Genomic DNA, 25,670 nt, shown 5'->3' with positions numbered 1-25,670 from the left:
ACGCACACCTGTTTACGTTAGTGAATCATGCCAGGTTCCCCGACTGGTATTTATTTTTTTAAGATGTGGTTATTTTTTTAAGACAGTGTAAGAGTGACCGTCTAATTTAACAGTTTCAATACAACTTTCAACCCTAACCTAAACAGATGAGTTTTCATTTATAATCACACTGATTAGTTTATTACCTTCTTTAAACGCGGAACTGATATACACTTGTTGATCTGTAAATACGAGCCTACAGCATAACAAAATTACATTACGCTCATAAGACCCTATCATAACAGCTTAATTTTACCGGTTTTTATGCAGATTTGGCTTTGAATGCCTCAGTTGTATACTGTACAGTACGTCACCACGAGAAAAGATTATACATTTTATTATTTTGATGTTATGGGAGGATGTTGTCCATCTTCATAAATATAGCTGAATCGCGTCCTTTTTAAAATGATGGTTGTGATTAATTTTTATAACGTAAAAAAAAATCCCCACGCTGAACACTCTCACTCATTGATCAGATTTGTGAAACAATCTTTTGTGTTTCTCCCTTGAAATCCTGAAAACGTCTCATTTGTGACGGTGTTCAAACCACGTGTTTACGTAATGGAAAGCCAATCTTTCAATTCAACCCCTCCTCCTCCCCATCTATTTTCTAACACAGATCCAAGCTGAACAGAAATACTTGAAAATATTTTCCGGAACCACGATACTTTTAGGGGAAAGAAAGACATGCCAGCTGCGAATTGGTAACATCTTACCCTCAGAATATTGCAGTTTATTTTTTCACGGGGGAACAAAATCCGGGTTCGGATCGAGAAATGCCTTTTTAAAGAATGCAGCGACAGATTAACGGGAATTGATCTCGGCAATCAGCAGGTTTAAAGGAGAACATAAAGTGAACTGACTTGATTTGGTTATATGTTGTTTTGTTGGAGCTATCGTTGCGGTCTTTCTATAGGATACATCCTGCCTTTGCCTTTTGAAGCACATCCACCCTTCCTCAGAGTGATGAACTAATAGGCAATGGTTTTCTCTTTGGAAATCCTTCGTTTTTTACTGTTTGCCGATTAGTTCTGTTTGTTTACTGGCTGCTCTTTACATTTTGTGCGACATATGAAATATACAGAGTATTTTTTATTACTGACTTCCTGGTGTGTGCATTTTGGGGACCATTATTCACACATAGTCGGAAAAAAATAACCTTCGTTTAAGAAGTGTAAGAATATATATATATATTGCCACGTGAACAAAAGCAGCGGAAGACTGGAATATAAACATCTTTTTTCTATGGTAAAATTGGTAGCCCTGTCCTGGAGAACTGATCCCATTGTATTATTATGCAACCGCAAGGATCTCTTCTTTATCAGGGTGTCTAAGCTGCTGGATTGCTTTTCGCCCAAATCAATGTGGTTTCTTTGGAACATTTTCAGCAAAGGAACGCATATGCTGCAGTGTCTTTGTGGCAAGAGTCTTAAGAAAAACAAAAGCCAAAGTGGTAAGTCGTGGTGTTGCTGTTTGTTTTCTAGTGCCCGCACTGTGTTATACATTGTTTATAGTGATGGTGTTATATCTGCAATCATATTTGTACAGCAGGTAAATGCAGCGAAAAGGGGGAATAAGTTATACTGTAGTCCTGCTGGTGCTGGCGAGCCAAGCAAGGCTGAGCGTTAAGCACCAACAGAAAAGCCCTGCATCACTAAAGCATGATGATCGTAGCGCTTCGAACTTTTTTTGATAGGTGCTCTGTCGTATCTTGGTAAATCACTTTAATGTAGACATTTGTAGGATACTGGTGTGCGCTGTGCAGTGTGTTTGTAATGCGGGTCTGGTTTGACAGGTTTTATTCTTCCTGTGCTGCAGCAGCATTTTCTTCTGCATCACTTTTCGGTTTTTAATATTCGGTCTCTCTTGTCAAGCTGACTGGAAAATTAAGCCCGCAAGATAGCTTTTTAAATGCACAACATTTGCGTGGAGGACGGAGATAATACGACGAGGCGCCTAGCTTTGAATTCATCATCCACTATTGTCCTCTTTTTCTGCATTTTCTTTTGCTTATTCTGTTGATACAGTACAGAGCATGACTGTCTTTGTGTTAGAAGCGATAGAGGCTTTTCCTCATATACAGACAACCTGATTCCATAGTCCATATGATCTGCAGTTCATTTAAATAACTAGAAATGATGTTAGTTGCTTCATCCCCGCTGCTGAAGCGAGCGATTCGTTTTTAGAGCAACTGTACTGTATACTGTATGCAGTTCCAAGATGTGGAGAGATGGGATGCGTAAAATAGATTAATTTTCATTCAGATTTTGCTTTAAAAATACAATTTTGTATGGGGCTGTATCATGTTTCTCTAGAAACAGGTTATCGCGAATGACGTGGTATCTGTTTATAAAGAAGCATTGGTTATTATAGCTGGTGCAAGACACGGGCAGAGTGTCTTAAAGTTGATGTGGTTGACAGTCATTGGGGTAAAAAAGCTCTGCTTCTTTGACGCTGGCACTGCAGTGTAGTAGATCATAGCTATTTTGCCTTGCTGACACCCCACGATTAACGAGGGAAACCGTTGCATTTGCCGCCCACTCAATAACTTAGATTTTGCAGTTGAAATAAAAGAGAAAGTACAAAAAGGTCGCATTTCCTGAATTGAAAGAGAGATTGTTGAAGGAAAGCGGCGTCGGTTATCGAAGGATTTCAGTAGGACCTCCCCTCCAAAGAAATGTGCTGCAGCAAAACACCAACTTCCAGAATCGAAGTAGCACTCGGGGGACATTGTTGTCAATTGCATATATTTTTAACAGACATTGAAAGCTGAGTAGCGGTGGCACGGTAACGCTCTGTACACTGTTACATATTATTAGGCGAAGTTCACACAAATGCAGTTGTATTCCCTTTTTTTAAATTATCCACTGCGGTTTTAGGTATTTGCGCTATGGATCCGGGTACCTTCATATGGTGAACATCCTGTTTACGGAGATCCATATGCAATACTGTTTATAACACATTTAAAAAATATATACTGTATATCACTATTAAGTGACGCAATACAGTTGTAGTTACTGCCCAAAGATTTGTTTTGAAAACAAAGAATATTCAATGGTTAGGCGCTGTACTTTATTATCGGTATCGATAGAATCAACTGTTGCAAAAAATGTGTGCAATTTAATGAAACGTTTCCTTTTTGACATCAGATCACGTTCGACGCCAACAAAGTTGTAAAAACACGTAATTTGATTGTAGTCGGCTGTGTCAAACGTCTGGTACGGAGAAAATGTTAATTTGTTTTTTCTGATAAAACTTTTTTTGTAATCATGAACTTATAAAGCCTACAGTGCCTATTGAGGTTACCTGATGTGTTTATTTAAAGACAATATAAACACGCGAGTGTAGTGGTGCACCGGCCTTTTTGTTGTACATGTGAAAATTATTTGTAGCAGGAATGAATTTGAACACTACATCGTGTGAAGGTAATGCGACCTTAACGTCATTTATATTAAATACATTTTAGCAAAACACATTTTGTTCATGTAACTTCTGGAAGAGTTTGGAAAGTACCAATAAGCATTTTTTTTATTTCTTTGGCTGGTTAGCCCAGCAGATGGCGGGTTCAGATAGTCAACAAAGGGCTAACACTTGCCTTTCAATTCAATAGCAAAGTTACATTCCTTTATTAATCTTCATTGTCATATTGTACATGAGGCAGAGTTAGTTAAGATGTCTAGAGTGGAACTGAGCCTGTGTGCGAATCTTAGGATTCCTCAGAACAATCAGAACACGAAATGTGAAGTACGTAGTATACATTACAGTTGGGTTCTCATTCAAATGTGGAACAAAACATTCTTCTGGATATTAAGTAGTATGCGGTCCACGAATAACGTACATTTTATACAGTCAAGAGGTGAGTGTTTTGTTAAATAATCTATTCTCTATTGCTACCAGTACTACTGCTAATTCTTATCATAATATCTTAAAGTGCCTTTTTATGATCAGATCGTATTTATGAATGATCATGTCTTGCAAAATCCTTGAATCTTCTAATATATGACATGATTATTAAATTATTGTCTTAATAAACCGAAGTACAGTAGCTCTGAGCTGTGTTTATCATACACTCTAAATCCTTTTATGCTTTTATGAGTTAGCTCGGTAGTTACAAAACTTGTGGGTATTATAATTGTGAAGGGGGATTTATGAAATTAGTTAGAAATCCTTTTTTACCTTTTGTACAGTGGAGTGCCAGTGCCTTCAACTGTTTTTTTGCCTTTGGTGTGCAGTGAGCATCACAAGAATCTTATCACATGCTATAATTTCATAAAGTTCAGAGGAAAATGAGCACCTTTTCTGTAGCACGTGCACTAGTGTATTAAACAAGCATGATAAGTGACTTAGGGGTGGCACAGAAGCAGAATTGTAACACTGCTGCCTCGTCCTGCTGTTGGAGCCTTCGGTTCGTTTCTGGACCTAGAGTGCACCTGTATCTACATGGAGTTGTTCATGTGTGTTCTTCCTGTGTTTGCATGGGTTTCATCTGGGTGACCAGTTTCTTCCCACAGTCCAAAGACATACTGTATACTGGTAGGTTAATTGGCTTCTTAGAAAACTGGTGCTGGAGTGAGTGTGTGCCCTGCGGTTGACTAGCATCCCGTCCAGGGTGCACTCTGCCTTGCACCCACTGCTTGCTAGGATAGGCTCTGGCTCGCCAGTGACTCTTATTGAATAAAACAGTTCGAAAATGGGTGAATTAATTATTTCAGCACTGGTCATCAAAAGAGTTCATCACCAAGGGAGAGGGAGTCTACTGTGAAAGTCACAGCGCTGCTGTGGAAATCGACATTGAGTGGAGTTTTGTATGGCACAGATGGCGTATTGCACTGCACTTTGTACTAAAGTCCAAGGTAATCTAACCTAAAACCTTAAATGGCGAAGAGGAAATGGGCTGTACTGCTGGCTCATCCCCATTGAGGAATTACTCCAACATATCGATGGCAAGAAGGTGTTGCTCTCTAAATTGAGGCGTACTGGTTCCTTTCTGTGTCTTCTGACTCACCTCATCACTTTTGCCAAACCAACTCTTTCATGGCTGTGGTGATTTACTGTACTGCTTATGTAACAATCAGAGTCACTCCAGTACCTCATGGTCAGTGGTGAATGATGAAATTGTCAAAATAGCACCAAAAACATTTAGTCAGTAACCAATACATTTAGACTTGTAAAAACCAAGGTACATAAATAGCCAAGTTTGTTTTAAAGTTCAACCTTCTTTTCCAGTGACCGTTAATGGTCTATTTTATTGGTTAAAAAATTGATTTCTGTGTAAGAGAGCCTGAAATACCATTTCTCTGTTCTTGTACTTGATGTAGCCTGCAGGTTCCTCACTTTCCCTTTGGTCAGATGCACAGTGGCACGCATGTATGCTTCCTTTCTAAATTACTGCCATCATCTGAAAGCTGTGCTCTAAGTTTCCATTGAAGAATTACTGGACTTTTTTCAAAGGCTTTTTCAGGATCCAATTATGGAATTTATGGTTTTGAAATTACCAGTAATAGGTCCCACACCAATTAATGGACTTTTGTTTGTATTATTCTTTTATTTTGCCTATGCCCATGGAACGTACTCTATGACTTTTTGTGCTAATTGTACCTATTGAACACTGTATTAAATATTTTCCTGAAATGGATACAGTTCAGTCTTGTTCCAACAGGCCTTGGCACAGTTTGAGGACTCAATTTATTGCTACACTTATGCAATTTTTCACTATACACTTGGGAAATATCTCTGGCCTGTTTTTGAGGCTTCTGTGATCAACAGAAGCCTGGTTATGTCAGGATGTGCTTTATAAGAAAATCCCACCCCATTCTGTAAATGTGCACTTTTTGACCAGGGAATACCTCTTTCCTCACTGTTTTGCATTAAAAATTGATTTATTTATATTGTATAAACAGATTGTTCTCTGATAAGTGCAAAAGTGAGGCAACACTGAAAGAAATGCCATAACAAAATTTATTTTAATTTTCCTGCATGTATTTGTAGTAGATATAAAATCTTAGCCTTTTTTTTCATCACATTTGACCAATGAGTGTCCTTTTGAGGCTTTGCCTATACGCCAAGGGACTATAACAATAAACCATTCTTAGCTTGTAATGGTTTCCTCGTCGTAACCTGTGGGCATCAGCAAAAATGTCTTTGTTGCTTAAGAGTAAAAACCAAGATTGGAGTCAATACCAGTTTTTGAAATTCCTTCTTTCAAACCAATTCCCCATTACAAATATTTTTTTTTTAAACTGAGACATTAAACCACGGTCCTGATTTCTTGGTCATTAAAGTTGTACTATCAACCCTGGTGTCCTGGCTCAATTCTGCCCTTGTGTTCCACTGTAATTCAACTGGTAAAGCAATTTCTCCCGCCTTAACCTGATGTGCGGTGTAGTGGGACTTCTGGTGTCTAATGGTCCTGTGTCACTCCGGTGTGGGCTACACTTCAGAGGAGCATAACATGGGTTCCCTCCTAAAAGTAAAATGCTTTGGGATCTTTCGGGAAGGAAAAGGCTAGGCAGAAACAATTGATCCATTTTCTAACCACTTTATCCAATATAGGGTCACAAGGGAGCCGGAGCCTATCATAGCAAACAACACCCTAGACAGGACACCAGTCCAGCACAAGGCAGAGGAGACCAGAGCATCCAGATGAAATGCACATCAACATGGGAAAAACATCCAAATGTGCAGATCGCATCTCAGTCCCAGAACTGAACCCAGGGTTCCAGTACCTCAAGGCAGCAATGCTAGCCACTGTGCCGTCCTAATGATTTATTACCTGTTTTTCTAGTATTACAGTAAAATTGCAGAAATGCTGATCATGTTGCAGTTGTTTATATTCCTGAGTTAATGACAGAGGAATTTGCAGAGTGAATGTTAAATGTAAGTTTGCTTAAGCAATTTAACATGCTTCAAATTCGGTGTTTCATTTATTCCCTCTTTGGTTTGTAATGGGACTGCAGTATTCATTTTGTGAGTGGTAACAACCATTTAAAAAATGTATAGGGAAGATCATATATTCCCCATTCAGTTTTTACTCCTTAGAACGTAAGAGTAGTTACAGATGAAAGAAGGCCACATGTAGCGTGTTTGTCAGTTACTGACGATGCTATATACTGAAACTGCAAATAATCTCTTATATGTACTGTGTACAGTATATACAAGTATAGGATAATTCAGGAGTACAATGTGTTATGTATTGTACATCTTCTGATGGTTTTACCACTGACAGCAAAGACTGAAAACTGCTTAATTACCACAAACAAAAGTAAAGAGTGATCATTGAAATATATAACACAGTATAGGCCATCCATCATTATGATAGCTACTTTAATTATGCCATGTAAGAAGTATGGTGGGCTTTCAAAATAATGACATTAAAAATAAGCATGTTTCTTTTCTAAGAGAATTGTGGGTAGGATTTATTTCTTTAAAAACTCCCAATACTTGCATATTGATTGACATAGAGTTCTGATGTTCACAAGAATGGGCGTATGAGCTTTTGGATAGCAAATGGCATGAATCTAGAGAATTCACAGGTTCATCACACACTGTAAAAAACATGTTGTCAAGACATTTGATAAAGAGGAAGCTTTTAGTAATAATTTCTGCTTTTATAAGTAGAAATATATGATATTATGGGTCAGATTCAGCTGTATATTATGGACATGTTGTACTTTGTATATGGTTCATAACGTTTTTGTTTTATCCTACATAATACATAAGGCTGCTAATGAGCAATATTGAAAAATCACATAGGTAATGATATTATGTCTGGTTAAAGTGGCTTTATGGTTTTCAATCTGGACATTCTAGAGCTTGTGGACTTTAAATGTACAGTATGCTTATCAGTGCATGCTAAAAGAAGACAAAATACTTTTTATAGTTTACTGTACTTCTCATACCACTTTGCCAAGACCAATGATGTAAGGCATAGTCAAGAAGTTAGAATGGCTTTGCAGGTGTATTCTGCTCCTGAGAAAGCATTTTTACATTAAGACAGAGTGATTAAATACCCATTACACTAAAAAACACTTGTTAGTCTTCAACAGGTTTATTAGGTTAAAAGATTTAAAACAGACCAGATTTACAGGATTCTGTGCTACTTGGACTAAATGGGATTCTAGATATAATTCATGTTCAAAGTATATCTTTAATTCTCAATAGATATATATTTAGTTGATATTTTAAATACTTTATTGGGAAACAAAGGAGAAACTCCTACACACTGCAGTGTGCAAATCTCTGATTAAGAACTGATGGAAGTGTCAGTGTTTTATTCTTACAACAAAAAAAATGAGTGTTGTATATTGTACGAGAGCTTCTACTTTCTTTGTCCTCATCAATCCTACAAATACTTGTGCGGGTTGAAGTACTGTATGTACTGTAGATGTTTTCACTTTTTAAGTCAATAATTATGAAAAGAAGTTCTAATACAAATGAGTACTGTATATAAAATATGAACTACTGTCCTAAAATCAAGTTTAATTGGATTAACATTAATCTTACTCTCAAGCCGTAAAAAATGTTGTAAAGGATACTAAAATGTTGCCTGTGTATGGTGGTACAGCCTTATAGAGCCAAAGATATGTCTTGATAATTAACCTGGAATAACATGACTTTGGGAGCGGATATCGCATTTGATAAGCTGTAGAAGCTCTTTAAGACTTTACAGTTTTCATTTAGAGCCTGTAGAGGTGCAAGACTTAAGAGTGCCAGCCTTTTTTTGGTTTTGTAATTGTGTCACTTTTTTGGTCTACATACTGTACTTCACTTGAACTGAGCACTAAATCTCTTGTTTATATTTGTACCAAATAATAGCAAACACATTAGAAATGTTTTTCTTTTTGCCGGTGCATGTAAGTATTTTCTATTGATACTTTGTCTGTTTGACAATTTGTATAACATTTGAAGGAAAATATAATAAACTAAGCCATTATGCTGTCCATCAAGGTTAAATACAAAAATTGTTCCCTTCCAATGAAAAATTGACCTGTTGCGTACTCGAAATATGTCTATATAAAGCTAAGCTTATACACCTATCCAGGTTGAGTGGATAGAGAACAAATACTGTATTTTCTCTTTGAGCAAATAATGTGTAGAATTAATTTGCTAATGTTCAGTTAAAAGGTAAAGTGTCTATTTATAGGTCAAGCCCACTGAATATTGCAAGCAATTATCTCCATATCTTTAGTGAATTCTCTGCAAAATCACTCAAAAAGTGTAAAATACTTTTCTATTCTCCTGATATCAGCAATTGAAGTTCCCACAATTCAGAATGTGCCTTGCCGTGGATGTGGCTGAATTTTATCCAGCACATCTGTCCATTTTCTAACTGCGGGGGAGTTGGAGCCTATTGAATTGTTTATATCCAGAGCAAAATCTTACATTGTGTACAATAGCTTTTCCTAACTGTTTTCCTTTAAATACTTATTTCCTTTAAATACACATTGTAGAGCTATGGTTCCTAGTCCACGGTTCTGAATGTGTTTCTTGATCACCTTGGGAGATTAACTAACTGGTCATTGAGCAAGAGGATTATGACTGTGTTCTGGGTGCCCACGTGTAGAAGACTGTTAAGTGTTACTTCTAGTACGTCCCCACAGGTTCAATTCAGGCTTTATATCTGAACTGTTGCTGAACAGCAGAAATGCTGTGTACTACCAGCTGATGTGCCCTACAGCTGGTGACAACTGTTTCAAGGTGATTCCCAGTTGTAAAGAGCCTTTTCCTCACAATGGGGCTGAATGTATTGTCAGGTTGCCATTTGATCTGCTCATTGAATGCAAATCAGGATTTGTGGTTTTCCCTGTGTTATTGTAAATTTGTATGCCCCCCCTTTTTTAGGAAGTCACATAATTTTTTGGTTTTCAATGAAATGTTTTTTTAGGTTTTCAAAGGCACACATTTATTTTACTTTATCTTCCCTATGGCAGTAAATAGGTGGGTTTAGATATCCTTACAGCATTGGATTTATGTGTGATGTAACTGGATTCCACCAAGGTATCACCAGCTATTGATTGTGTTGTGTAAGTCTCATCAATTCTTTTCCTGCTCTTTAAATACTATACCATTGCAGCACTAGACTCTCTGAATGAGCTAGCCCAGGTCTAGATTTTTCAGAAACACAAAGAACAACAAATACATATTACGTTCTCCATCCCAAGTGATAACAAGCATTTCCAAAACTATCCTAATTACTAGTATGTAACCATTTATTTTTAAGTTGTCATTTTTTGTTTACATTGTTTCGTGAGTTGCTACCACAGAGGCTGGAAAGTACTGCAGTGTAAGCAGTAGCTAATTAAATCGGGTAATTTCACTTTTGGAAGAAATTGATCAGTTGCTTCTATTGACGGCTTTGCTAATGCCATGAAATATCCCAAACCTGAGGTAGTAATTTTTACATGCCATTGGTGCTTTGGACAGTTTAATACTCATAAAAACAAAATCTGTTGATCGGAAGGAGACTTTAAAGATTAGTAGTATTCTTTGTGATTAACTATCATTTGAAAATATTTGACCATAAGTCAACCTATACAGCTTTGCATGTAAGCATCCTTTGTTGTCCAGCTGTTGCAGGCTTGTGTGCAGTTTGTTGCCTGGAAACATTATCAGAGTAAACATGAGTCTTCTAGCCAAACAGACTGCTTTTTGAAACTCTTCTGTGTACAAATGTGGTCTAAATTATTGTTTTTTTTATTGCCCTCCAGCAATACGTTTTTTGTTAGTGTTCATCTTTGTAATTTTACAATGCTGTCTGACATAAAGAGCAAGTGTTTATCGCAATGTCTGGGATAGACGTTGACCTCGGTGAGTCTGATGCCACTGAGATTCAGCTGGGGTCCTTTTTAAAATGACGGTGTTATAAATGAATATGACACTTTCTTTAATAATATATGAACTCTCGGATCATTTGCAGGCCAAGCTTTTATTTTGTTGTTCCAATCCGGCTTCTCTTCTCTTAGTCTGTAGTTTTGCATTGCGTTTCCCTGCTGTAATATTCGGTGTATGGATTTTTCCCAATTAAATCAGCTACAGTACATATCGCTGTAGAAAGATTGATTTCCTGCTGTGAGCTTTTCCTGCCCAGCTGGTGTAAAAAAAAAACTTTCCCTCGAATACTGCCTGAAATTACCCATGCATTTTAATAGTGGAATAATGCTGATATACAGTACTTGTTTCCTTTGCGCAGTTTTTTTCTCTGAATTAAGCGTCAGTACTGCTGCCAACGTTCAGAAAACACACTCTGCAAATTATGTACTGACTCTTTAAAAAAACAACAATTGGCAGCTAAATTAATACAGCATTATTTTGCATGTACACCACTTAGACTTCATTTGTGCCGAAAAAAGCAAGCCTGCAGATTGTACGTATAATTATAGGGATTGAATGTAGAATGGGGGCATTGACAAATAAAATATCAGCTGGGTTAAAATAGCTTTCTAATCCGTGAAACAAAGCAGGCTTTTAATTGTTTGATAAACTAACAATTAGAGTTAATTTGTAAATTACAAGTCAACTGCCATTTTTTGTACAGTAGTAACCCATTGTTAACTCTAGTCTGGTTGCTTCGTTTTCGTTTGTTGTCGCTTTAATTTCTTTCTGTCAGAAAGGTTACAAACAAGAAGTGGCCATTTAGCCCATTAAGACTGTTTGGTAGTGAATTGATCCACTGACCACTGACCACATCCAGTCATTTTGTGTAAGAAGCCAGGGTGGTACAGCCTTCAACAGAATGGCTAATTAATGTGTTCTATACTCCCACAACCCTTTGGGTACGGAAGTGCTTTCTGTTCTTGTTTTTTCATGCTTCTCCACATACAGTAGTTCCCACACGTGCCCTCTGGTTTGTGTTTCACAGTTGCTGAAGAAATCTGCTGCGTTGACTTGATTATCCCTGGAATGTACCAACTGAATGCCTTACTTTAAATAGAGTTAAATATTTATACGCATTGCTCGCTTGTAATGTACAGTAGTAGGTACTATGTTTGCAAAGAAAGATTTAAAAAATAAAATGCTACATCCAAAATTCACAATTAAAAATCTGGGACATTGGACATTTTAAAATGGGATATTTCATTTAAAATAAATGGCAACAGGTTCTGAACAGCAAATCCGTAGTAACTGCGGTAGGCAGTTTAGCTGTGCTGTTTGCTATTCACTTGATATAGTTCTTATCTTTCATAACCATAGTTTTGAATATTTTCAAATAGTACCCTCTCTGTGGTAACAAGGTTAAAGAATCCTTGCGATATTCATGGTATTTGCCAAAGACTTAAGCTTCCCTATTCTTGAAGAAATTCAGTCTGTTTTACTTCTTAGTTGCTAGAAATGAGAGGGATTGGTTAAAGAAAGCTGATTTGAAGTATATTACCTTTATATAAACTGTAATACTTTGCTCACGTTGCAAGTTTGTATTTGTGTGTTTTACAGGTCATATAATCAATAAGTCGCTCACAGATTTCTTGAGCTTTGGAAACCTGATGGATTACTAATGTGAGTGGTTCTTGGCCCACCTACTGTATGTTCCAGTGTGACCAGTACTGGTAACGGAGGTCACTTTGTAATTGAGCATACTGTAGCTATGGTAGCTCACAAAGGCAGGTTGGTCTTATTTGCTGTTGGAGAGTGCCATTCACTTGGAAATGGCGGTGTTGTCGCTGTGGATTAGGAGCTGACCTAGCTTCTTTTATCATCAATAAAACTCCAAAAATAAGAGGAGGCCATTTGGCCCATTATGTTCATTCAGTTTTCTCTGGAGTTTTATAGCCACTAAAGGATGCTCTGACTTACTCAGGGAACAAACATCCTGAGTAAGAAATCTCCCTGCTCCCCCTAATTTCAAATAATCAGACCTATCCTTCTGTATAGCTTTTTTTCATGGAAGAAAACCAGAGCACTAAGCAAAAAGTGCATCCAGAAAGATCCTTCAAATTAACCAAGTACACCTGAGCTGTGTACTATCGATAATGTGTCCGTGGTGGTGCTTGATTGGAAGGAACAGCCTGAATACCGTCAAATACAGGGCGGCTTTCAGGTAAAAGAGGTGAATGTGTATAGCTTTGAGTTTGTATAGTTTAACAGTTAGAAGAATTATTTGATGGAAATAGCTTTAATCCTGTCTATTTGTTGTGGTAATTCAGCAAGAATATTCAAACTCAGGGTTGTATATTGTATATTTTCAGAAAGGGCATTTTGAGTGCCTTTGGCACTTTAGTTTAGTAATTACTCACTGTGGAAGAAAATGTTTTTAGAATCTGACTTTTAACTGTTTCTTTGTGTATCTGATTAAGTTGCTGATGTTTCTGATCATTACTGCTCAGCACTGGATTTAAATAATTCAAGAAGGAAGAGAGGTTCAGTCTATGCACTGAACATTGACATTGCAGTCACTGTCAAGCATGGTGTGGTCTGGAATCAGTATTTCTACAGCTCCACAAAATGTTGACTTTATATAAAAAAAAACATTGCTTACTTTAGCAACTGACATACACTTAACATTTTTAAATCATTAACTATCTTTATAAAATGCATTATACTGTACCCAATTATCTGTGAAAAAAGGCTTTATGATTAGGAATGAGAACAATTAGTACCCAGTTACCCTAGATACATGGTAACATGTGGCACAAAGGTAATTCAAGGTAATCCTGTGAACCTGAAATGAATATTATTGTGTTATTTGATGTAGCAGTAACAGCGTGGGACTTCAACATTTTTTTTAAAGGCAACTGTGTGTTTGAAACTAGAATTTATTCTGAAGGAAGGAACTAATGTGAACTAAAGAAATGAGGTCTAGCATTTCCAACGTTGTAGCAAGTACATCATCTTATAGTTTTACTGTGTTGTTGCTACCTCATCACCGGTCGCATGGGCATGAATTGAATTCCGATTTGTCATTACTAGTGCTCTTGTTCTGTTGAGTGGCAGAGCTCAGTAACTGAAATGGTGCCAAAAGAGCAAGGGGAGAAAAAGGGGAGAGTTGGCTAAAAGGAAATCATGCTATATCCCGAATCTTCGGTGTTTCCTAAACTAATTCAGACATTTCTGATCACACACAGGAACATAAATCGTTCAGAATCAAGAATGGCATGGATATGCAGTAAATTCATATTCATATTCATATACTTTGATTTTGTACTGTGACCTGAAATGAGTGAATGATGCATACTGTATGCCCAAAAAAAAGTCCTATTAAAACTGCATTTTGGCATTTTGGAATTGTATCATTCCCTTAATTTTTGTTTAATCCTTGTAATTACGAAATTTTTGTCTACGCATGAAATCATTGCTTGGCCATCTTGTCTGTGCCATGTGCAGTATAAAACTGCATGTTTATTATGTTAGGGGAATACTTTCTCTTATCGGTAGCATGACAAACATGTTTTTTAAACTATATAGAGTAAAACAGGTCTTCCACAGCGTGATATGGTTGCTAAGATAATTAAAGTGTTTGACATTTAGAACACATGTTTGGATTTAATTTTAAGGCTATGCAACCTTTGAATAGCTCTATGTAAAATTTATTATTTTAAAGTAGCAGTTACATAAGTACTGGTCTGCACCATGCTCATGTTTGAAGAAACACTATTCCCACTGGTACTTTTCGTGTCTTTTTTTTTTGGTACTAAGGATGCAATCTTTAAAACAGGAAAGTTGCAAAAGAAAAAGTTTGCTCCTTTCACATGAATTTGGATAGTTGTGATGTTATTATGGGCTAGGATTTGGGACACCAATTTTTAATATCAAATATATAATGTAAATTGTGTGCATAATGTGCCGTACAAGCGTTAATCCAAACAATGTGCTACATACTTATTATGAGTTCAGTGGTTTTCTCTCCGTAGGCAGTGACCACATAGTTTAATAATGGCTTAATTATGGGTTCAGGGCATTTGTACACAGTTCTTTGTAAAACTGTGGATTTCTAATAGCTTATTGACTGATACAGAGGCAAGGGTACAGTGGTGTTATAATGTTTTGCCTGCAATGGTTTAAGGTCACATAGAGCTGTAAAGGGCAGCAATATTTATAATTAGATCTAGGTTTAAATTAAGATGTACACAGAGATATGTAATGAAGATGCCAAAAGAAGGACATTCTGGGGGATGGGTCTTAGAAGCAATGACAGCAATGTGTGGAAATTAGGACTAATGGCTCTTGAGTGTATACTGAATACTAATCTTATAATTTACAGTATTTTAATTTGTACATACAGCACCTCCTTACAGCTCAACTTCAGGTGTAGCTCTTTCCAAGCTGTTTGCCATGCTCATTTACTTTGAAGGTTTTTCATTGCAGTTTGCTGGCGTCTTTACATTTCGTGACAAGGCAGACCACAGGAGCTGATGGCGATGTTTTCACATGTTCTCAGTTTTTCTGAAGTGACATCTTCAGTTTTCCTTTTCTCTGCAGCACATTTGTCAGCTGTTTAAGTCAATGTGTCATTACTCATACAGAGTAGTTATAAAGCCATAAAGCTTTCTTCATATATTTATATTTACATTTTCATGTATTCAAGTTTATATTCAAGTGAATTTTAGGAGTTATAACTGGACACTTAAAAAAGATGATTCAGCAAGAAGTATTTATAGGACAAATTGTCAAAATGCAACAAAAGACGCGCTATGCTTACATTTTGCAGCAAATGTTTCTCATGAGACTGCTCTCAAGTTACACATCTTGGACATATTGTTGCAAAGTTATTCAGGTGGGGAGGCACGGTTAACGTAGTGTTTAGCATTGGTGCACGGAAACACTGGGTTCACTTTCGAGCCTGCGGTACTATGGTATCTGCGTGGAGTTTGCATGTTCTCCCATGTTTGCGTGGGTTTCCTCTGGTACTTCTATTTCCTCCTTACAGTCCAAAGACCTACTAGTAGCTTAATTGGCTTCTGGGAATGCTGTCCCTGGTGTGGGTGTGTACATGTATGCGTCTGTTTCGTCCAGGGTGTACCCTGCCTTGTTCGTGTCACTCGGATAGGCTTTGGCTCCTCTGCGACCCTGAACTGAAAGAAGTGGTTAGAAAATACAGTAGATGGATGGATGGATTATTCAAATATGTCACCATGTACTGTATGTACGTTTTCATCGTGTGATCTCCCTGACCATATTTATATTGTTCATAGGTTACCTTTTCATGCTTTTGTCCATTTAGTATTAGCAATTAAGAGCTAAGCTGGAATTAAAATCCAAATGAAAAAGGGGTCATTCAGGACTGGAAATGATAACCAATATTCATAGTAAATTCATTAAAATAATTTTACAGTGTCTGTATTGAAAGCCTTTTTAGGGATAACAGGGATGTAATTATATTGGTACTCTTTTTACGTTGCTTTTGTGAGAATTATTTGTGTTATCAGGCAGTACATGTACTGTAGGTGAAGTGAATGATGATGAGATTAATTTAACCTTATTTGTTCTCAAACCAACCCAGTTATTGAATTTCATTACACTCTTCATTGCGTCCTTTTAATTGTTATCTTTGAGTATTGCAAAAATGAGACTGAATGCTGAAATTTTGTCATGCACCAAAGTACTACTGTCTGAAAATTGAAAAAAGCAATTCAGCTTTAAAATGTGAGCTATGTCGCATACTGAACATGTACTACATCTGAATGTAGCATTTAAGGGGGAATTTTAAACAGACCTAATTAAACTCATCCGTTCAGTGTGTGTGGAGTGGAGGTAGATGCTTAAACAACCATGCAACAAAATGTGTTGTTAAAAATGTGTTTATAAACAAAAATGGATAGAACAGTCTGTAAATCAAAGTTTTTACCTAAATGTATAACAAATGACTGAATAGTTTTTGGTTGACATTTAATGTTCACCTGTATCAGGTGTTGAATCTATTGAGTTAAGGAAGAGAGCCATTACTTATACTAAACATCAGCCTCAGTTCTTTTCTTTAAGCATAAAGGAAAAAAAGCTCAAGATTAAAGAAGCGATCGAAATCTAAAGCATATACACAAACAAAAACTCATTTAGAATTCTGTATATAATAAGGTTTACACCCTTATTTACAACAGTAGAGTGATATTAAACCAGTGTCTCCAAGGTATGAGTATGACCGAATTGCTAGGTCACGTAGGTTTACCAGTCTGTGCTTCGAGAAGAAAGGTTAATTTAGGTCTTGTGTTTAATTGGCCCTGGGGCTTTTTGTGCAAAGATCGGCAGTTGTGCCTCAGTGTGTTACCAAAGCTGGTAGTTAATTGATGTGGACAATAAACCTCTCGGCAGCACATTGAGGCAACCGAAGCCTTTCACTAATATGAACTGCAGAGCTCATAAGACCAGCATGTGTAGCTCTCATCTGCTCCTGTGGGATTTATACTCATCAGATACATGGACATACTTTTATTTAAAATTGTGTATAGCACATGTACTTCATGTGAATTTTCTTTATCAGAGAAAAAGTAAGACTTACTGCACTGACTGAACTCACTACTTTATTAGCTCTTCGGTGTGATAGAGCCATTGCACTCTAATAGGATTCATAGGCTAAGACAGGCACACTACAGTATGTCACCTGAGAGGGACAAGCCTGACTTTGTGTCCTGAAGCCATCAGCCACAGGGTGGGCTGAACTATAATGAATACTATATTTTTCAGCTCTTTCACCAGAATTTCTCGATTTCTAAATCTTAAAACTCACCTGATATTGCATTATGACTGGTACTGTACTAAATGTTTTCCAAAAAAATACAGATTTGGATTCAAAATTTGGATCTATTACAAGATACAATTTACATTTGCAATGAAGACATGTGATGCTTGCCTGGTGTAATTGCTTAATATGAGCTGTAAAACTTTGATAATTAGAAGTCTGAAAAAGGACATTAGAAAATCATTATTTTTTGTTCAGTGATAGTACTGTGTTTCCAGCACATCTATAATTGTTAGGCTCTATTTTTAATGCAATTTAATTGGCTTAATATAGTTATAACTAGTACACCAAAGTGGATAGGTGATATACGTAATGTAAGCAAACATTTAGTCTGTTATGTATTTGCTAGATAATTCCTTTTTTTCTTGCAAATTCTTTGAATTATTTTTTTTTCTTCTTCTTTTCTCATTGCGCCCTTAGATTTCCAAAGTTTTGCCATACCCTTGAGAAAGTGTGCAATGGCTCTGTTTCAGATGGCATAGGAAAGTTTCTGGCTGTAATGTCGGATATACACATGGAAGTTTGCGGCAGGGATGGGGAAAAAAAGCAGAAATTCAGTTGCTTCTTGCCAGTGACTGGTCCCTCATGAAACCCGTTACCCTATATTAAGTTATATACTGTGTGTCAAAAGCCATCCCTCTGATGGAATAAGCTTAATAGCACTGAGGATGTTTTAATAATATTAGAAATGTTTCAAAACAAGGAGGAGGTCATTTGGTGAATCTAGCATCTTTGGTAATTGGAGGTTGCAGGAAATTTCCATTGCAGGAAACTCATGTCCATTTAGATACTGAGTTCTTTGAAATATTTGATTTGGTATTTAGTATTTTACAGTGCTTCTTCATGATATTCTTCACATCCTTGAAACTCAATAACGTCAGTTATTCATTTCTTGTGTGGTTTCAGCTTACTAGTAAGTCATTCTTTTGAAACTTACAGATAAAGTCAAGCTTAAACAGTACTTAAACTTAGAGGACTTGATGAACACATTGCACTCCAGTTTGACCATATTTTGTTTTCTAGAAAGAGCAACTTGATTGTCACATACAGTACGTAGTATATGGCTGTAAGGTGCAAGTAACATTGTTTTGCTAGCATAGGTACAGGTGACAGTGTAAAGCCATCAGAACAAACCACTTCAGTCCTGGTTTTATTTTAGAGAATCTCCGCCAAGTAGAATTTCTATATGCTTTATGAATAAAGTCAGCAATAGTTTTCAGTTTTCCAGATATGTGTTTACTCAGTTGTCAAGTTTACTATATGAACTTCAGTTCAGGGTAATTGCTAGGTAACTTTTTGTGTGTCTGCTTGAAAAGAGTAGGGTGGGTTGACAAGCAGAGCCCATGGATAAACATCCAGACATTCAAAGTGATGCAAACGTTAGCCTGAAAACTTCTCTGCTAAAGTACTTTAAACTGTAGAGAATCTGAAGTAATGGTTATGCTAAAGAATTCTAGTAAGCTGGAACTGCTCTTCAGATGGAATACAGTGACTGACAGTTCTTTTCCTCTCAATGTCCCAGTTGTCCAATGTCCAAGTCTCAGTTCTTTAAATGTCCTTATTAATGGGATGCTTTCAGTACTTGCAGTACTCTACATTTAAAAAACAATTCTGAACAAATAATTGTTGGTTATGTACAGTAAATGCTGTAATGATATGTTCACAAACATTCTTTACCATCAATATTAATTTAAGAATAGAAAATGTAAAAAAAAAAGATTGCTGTATTGGAACTTGTTACTTGCGCATAGTGAATACAGAAAAGACACAAAAAAGTACATTAAAAAAGAAGAAAAAAATAAACAGATGTAGGGCAATCAGACATAGACCTTGGTAAAAAAGAAAAATTTAAGGCTGAATTTGAAGAGAGTCAGAGACGTTGTCTCTCATAGAGTATAAGGAAGGTCATTCCATAACACCAGAGCAGTGACAGAGAATGGTCACCTAAAGTCCGTGGTTTAGTCCTCAGTATGGTGAGTAGAGGACCAGCCTCAACTGAATGGAGCCTATGAGAGGGAGTGTAAACATGGAGGAGGTCAGAGTTGTATGATGAGCCAGATTGTTTAGAGCCTTGAAAGTCAGTAACAAAATCTTGTATTGAATATGTGACTTTATAGGCAACCAATGTAGAGACTTAAGTTTAGGAGTAAGAATGCTATTAAATATAACTTGATTAAATACTGACTTTAATATTAACAGTTAAAAGATTATTATTCAATCTTCATACTTTGTGCCCTGCTAATATGTAAAAGATGTAGGAAAAATGCACTTTGGATAGTTGTCGTATTTCACATAACTTTCTGGGTTCAAAAGTGATTTTTGCATCTTTCAGCACCAAGCTCAGATTTAGAAAAAAGGCTTCTTATGTAGTATTGCATGAATTAAATTTACAGTCCAACAACAACAAAAAAAAGTCTTTTCTATAGCAGTTGATCAATTTAAATTACTGGTATGTTTAAAAGCATACTGTACACATATTGTTGCTAGTAAGAGAAATAGGTTTTTGGTTATTCATTAAATGTTATTTATTAAACGTATCCTTAAAATGTTGACATGATAACTTTTCTAAAAATAGGGCTTATTTAAGGTAAAGTTTCTGTTATCAAGTTTTGCCACAGCAGAACACTCGTGCTATTCTTCGACCTACAGTACACAAAACACTGCTATAACATTTATGGCTTAATAACTGCCTTAAAAAAGTTTAGGTAATCTCTTGGAAGCACATCTCATGTATTTGCTGAACTGAAGTTTGACTGTTGTGTTTTGCATTTCTGTTGCCATTCCTATCTGCCCTGAGACTTGGTTTATTGATTGTTCTTTGTCACAAACGTATACTGTATGCTTTACTGTGTACTGTGTTCACAAGATGAATATTTACTGTTTTTACTGTTCACTTCATACATTGAAGAAAAGGCTTGGCATGTTGATATGAGAGAAAAGTTTTTCATTTTGAAATGGTGTTTCATAAGTTTCGAAAGAATCCTTTAAAGATATCTCAGGACTGGTGGTAGTATATCGGATATAACTATGGAAATTTTTGGATCCAAAAGCTATAAATCCGTAATGTAGAATGTATTTAAATTCATACTTTTTATGTACTTCAGTAATTATTGCAATACTCTTTGTTGTTTGTCTCCAGAGTTTAACCTGTCAATTATGAGTATACCTTTTTTCTCAAGGAAGAAAATTACAAAGTACATTGGATGTAATTCAGTTGTCATTTGGACTTTATTGAATTGATAAGCAGAACCACTAATGACCCAAAAAGCATGGCACCACAAAGAATGACCACTAATATGGGTTAGGATCTCCAAGTCACAGTATAATGGTACATCTGGTAATGTGATGGAAACAAATGGATCTTAAAACTTTGTTTTTTTACATGTGTTTTGTAGCCTTTATTTCCATTTTACATTTGATCTCATCTATATTTCCTTATTTAGAGATCGGTGATCTCTGTTGCATATCGGTCCCTAATTTTTGTTGTACCTGATGTCCTGTCTGTAGTTTCCATGGCTAACGTGTGAAGAACAGGAAGTGCTTGTTAAGTTTAGGTGTTAAAAATCTGTCATTGGTGCTTTTGCGGGAGTCTCTGTTTGTCCTTACTCTTTCTTCCTAGATTTGATCAAGATAATTAGTTTATATTTTAAGACAATATATAATCATAAGGTTACCATTAAAGAGAAAAGGAGCTAAGAGAATGAAAGGGTATTTGTGTGAGTAAATTTACTACAGAATTGAATGTCACAATGCTTAATATAAGAATATTTTTATTCTACTGTAGCAACATCTAAGAAGAAAGTGTGATAAGGATGGAATGTTATAGATCTGATAATAAAAATATGTTTTAGTTCTATAAGGGATCATCCTCATTCTGGTACTGATAGACAGATGTGTGTTTAGGTGAATCATGAAGACCAGGCTGATGTCTTTCACGTAGAAAGCATATGTTGATCTGTACGGACAGTATTTGTGAGGTAAGCTCCAGAATGTGGAAGGAAGTTTGTTGGGTATATGGAAACAAACAGAGAAAACTTAAGATCTTCCTAATGATCTTTCAAGAATTCCACAAAAACCTAAGATTTCCACAAATGACAATTAATGTATGTGTTCTAAATTGCAGTACATTTATGGTATTCTTTTGTTCTTCTTTATACAAGTTAAAACCGAGCAAAAGAAGGCGAAACAAAGTCTCCTGAGAAGAGGTTATTCTGTTGTCCTTTCTTTTAAAGAAGGCTAATATTGCTGATGCAGACATGCCATTCATGTTCCCAAAGAAATCTTTCTTTGAAAGAGAAGATAACATTTAAGTGGCATTAATTATGCCCAGAAGATAGTGTTATGAATTTGCAGCAACTCTTAAGTTGTGATACACGTTAGACTGCTGTTAAAAAACTTCTAAAATTATTTACTTTATAAAAATGTAGAGCTAGCTGTTATCACAGTGCTCAAAATTGCTTAATTTTTTTATATTATATCCAGTATACTGTATATATGTTCAATAGAAGGTTGTTACAGTGCATTCGTCATTACACAGACATATTGTGTTATACTAATGGTCTAATTTTTGTGAGATATAGATCTTCACCAAAGGTAGACAATTTTCACAGCAAAGCAGAACAAACAACACATTAAAGTTGTTGAGGCAGCAGGTTGCTTTTCACTGGTTCCAGATCTCTGTTAAGGGAGATGTTTTTTGAGGTTGTGCAGTAGACTCTAAATTTTGGTGCAGTGCAGCAAGCATATATTGCAACAGTACCATTCTGAGGTGTACGTTTGGCTTTTAGCATTGTTCTGAGTGGTGGAACAATTCCCGGTCCTGAACAAAACATTACATTCTGGTTCATCCATTATTCTTGACAAACCCATTGCTTTGGTAACGTTCCTTTTTGATCCACACTTACACAGCACTGTCAACATTTTATGCTGACCTTTGGGGAAGTTCTCATTTTCTTTTTACTCCTGTGAACTCGATACCCTTTCTGTTTGTATGCTTGTTCGCAGTCTGCTCAGTGTTTAATCATTTTCTTCAGAGAAAAGAAGCTCTCCTCCTGTGATAATGACAAAGCACAACAGTTAAAGAAATTACACACATTGTGAGTGTTAATTGTAGTTTCTTGCAGACACTGAAGCTGAATTCTCCATTATAAATACAGTATACAGTATATTCCTTTCAGTAATGCTATGCATAAACTTGGGGACAAATGATACTGAATCAGACCAGTAAGACACCGTAAAATACATCTAAGGTATTATTTTTAGCAATATATTTTCAGAAAAAACAGGGAAGAGGTTTCTAGATTAGCAGCAACAGTCATGAAGCATAATTTTTCACTGAGGCAGTCTGACCATTGCATATGTTATCTGCACTTTGACCACATTGTAAACTGAATGTGTTGTCATAACTCAGCCAGTTGACTACATGTATATCTGGCAAGAGGTTCTAGTTTTCTTTTTTCTCATTGCAACTCAGGCAACTTACTTATGAGAAGAAGACATCAAAGAGGGAACCCACAGTCCAGACAGACATGCTGTAGACAGGAGATAAGGGTCTCCAACAACAGCATTGAGTGGAGGTGATATCAGCAACAGTCCTAGAGGATAAGAATTCCTTGTGATTAAAATGGCATCAGTCTTTGCCAAAATGATTGTCTAATAACAACAGACTGATTTGCTTCATCCTATTGAGTTTTGTAACAAACACAGATGAGGTTTGTCTCATGGAAAACATTACTTTTCTCTTTACTGCAAATTGATAAGCTTCACTCTCATTCATTATCATTTCCAGCTTAACAGTCACTTTTGGAAGCTCTTGCAAGTAAAAGAATATCAGTCCTGTATTCATATTATTCATATTTGTATTCATATTAAGTGATTAATTGTAATATTACTGTATATTAAACTGAATATACTGAATATACATTTTATTCTGCTTCTCACATTTGCTGTGCTGTATTTTAGACAGTTCTTGGAAGAAGCAAATAGTTTTTGTCAAGCCAAAATTTTTTGTTATCTTTTATCAGTATATTCTAGCACCACAAAACATTGTATACCGCCATCACACACCTTTTGTCAAAAGAGCCCGGTTGCTGTTTTTTTATCGTGTACACAATATATGGTATTTGAGCGTGGGGCTGTGCCAGTGTACATTGGCTGCAAAGGAATAAGCAAAGGTTAACTCCACGCTGAAAAACAGAAAGGAGAAACAAAATGTTTTGGCTGATGAGCCTTCTTCTACGCCTCTTTTTCCTTTTTATTTTTCACCGTGGTGTTAACCTTTACTTGTTCCTATAATAAATGGTGGAACCCGCAACACCACCATTGCAGTTATTGCTGTTCAACTGAAACTGGACTGGCAACAAAAGAGCTGAAATACACAGCAGTTAAGAAATGCTCGGGTTCTAAGTTGGACTGATTTTGGCCAACTTTTAAAAAGTTTTCCCTAAGACTCCCTGTGATCTGAGCTGAAATATTCATTATGCAGTTCCAAAGACATTCACACGGACATTGCCAGAGTGGGCTGTTAGATATGGAAAGAGGTGGGGTTATTTGAGGAAGGTTACAGTGGCGGAGAAGAAGGAGATTAAAGAGCAAGTTAGCAAAGAAGCAAAGCCATGCAAGCAGAAAAGAAAAAATGGGCATTGCTTTTGAACATCTGGACTCTTTTTGGAGGGTTTTGGAGCGCCGACTGCAGATACACAGCAAGGAGGGTAAGTCTTGATCCAGCCCTCGTATCTTATGAGAAAGTTTATTTGTAATGGGTTTTGGTTGGAAATGTCTATGTTATAATTAAAGATCTGGGTAAAATGGAGGACCATATTTCCTTCAGCTATAATTGTTTTTGAAGAAATAATGTTTTCTTGCTGATAAAAAGCTACTGTAAAAGACTCCCACAGGAGGCAGTACTGGTAAAAACCCAATCTACAGTTGTATGGTACATTTAAATAGGGTTTCATGCTTTGGGAAAACAGTTGTCTCTTTGCTCCTTATTTCAGATGCCAGAGAAAAACAACAACCTGTTGTCTTCCGTCATAAAGGAGTGAATTGGCTCGTTCCATTAGAGATTAAAAAACAAGCTTAGGTGTACTTTCATAGCTGGTTTGAAGCTCAAGCAGTTTTTTAAACTTTTGTCCTTGGTCTTAAAGGAGGAGATGAGAATTTTTTTTACAGTAATAGTATTTAAGATAAGCCACAAGAATGTTTACCGTGGATCAGTGCATTATTAAAAGTAGTGTTTGCTGCTAATGTGATTCCCTTTTATTTTCATAGTGCAATTATAATCATATTGGAGCAAAACCATGGCAAGCAGAGTTACGGATGGCATTTCTAAACAAGCTAAACTAAACAAGCATTTTCTTTACCTATTAAATCAAGTCTCTGAAAGCCTATGAAAAAGACACCCGTCTCTGTTAACGTGTCTCCCACTCAGACATACTGAGGTCTTTTTTTTTGTGTGTTTTTGTGTGTGTGTTTTCTTATGTGATTTTTGCAGCCTTTTAGCAATATCCTCCTTTTATGTGTTCTACACTGTTTTAAGTCTGGCAGAGTGTAAGCTGACCTTATGTCATTTATAACGAAAAATAACTAAGAAACCAAGTAGAAAAAATCCAATGGGAGGGCAGTATAAATCCAGAAATGTATAAAAGATCGCAGAAAGACTGAAACCAGGTTGACTTTCAGAAATTCACTTCATCCATCTGGCATTATGTACAATTCTTAACCCATAAATTAAAATAATTAAGAGAATAATGTAAAGTTTGTCTGCTTCACCCCACCAACACTCTCTCTAATAATTTTTTGCTGGTAATATTTCATCTGTGATTTATTAACTGTGGCATCCTGTTTGGTAATCCAGCACCTTCTTTACTTTTCACACACTTCGTGTAAATTGCTTGGCATTTTGTTCTCATGGTGTAACTTCTTATTTGTTAGTATTTATTTTTAAAATTGTTGTTATCAAAGTTAT

General features: G+C 36.3%; 1 protein-coding gene across 2 annotated transcripts in view; it reads left to right on the top strand.

Moving 5' to 3' along the window:
• Positions 1 to 636: 636 nt before the first annotated feature.
• fgf14 (fibroblast growth factor 14) overlaps positions 637 to 25,670 on the top strand; it is a 216,717-nt gene continuing 191,683 nt past the window's right edge. The window contains exon 1 of one of the 2 annotated variants that reach the window (XM_088604704.1): positions 637 to 1,492. In XM_088604704.1, coding sequence (XP_088460830.1) covers positions 1,285 to 1,492 — 208 coding nt within the window. In that variant the 5' untranslated portion in view covers positions 637 to 1,284. Of the gene's footprint in view, positions 1,493 to 24,255; positions 24,415 to 25,670 lie in introns of those variants that run through there. The other variant, XM_088604716.1, reaches the window with a different exon arrangement.

This window comes from Lepisosteus platostomus, chromosome 2 (genome assembly GCF_059453375.1).
Source record: "Lepisosteus platostomus isolate fLepPlt1 chromosome 2, fLepPlt1.hap1, whole genome shotgun sequence".
NCBI lineage: Eukaryota > Metazoa > Chordata > Actinopteri > Semionotiformes > Lepisosteidae > Lepisosteus > Lepisosteus platostomus.
This window is presented reverse-complemented; position numbering and strand designations above follow the sequence as displayed.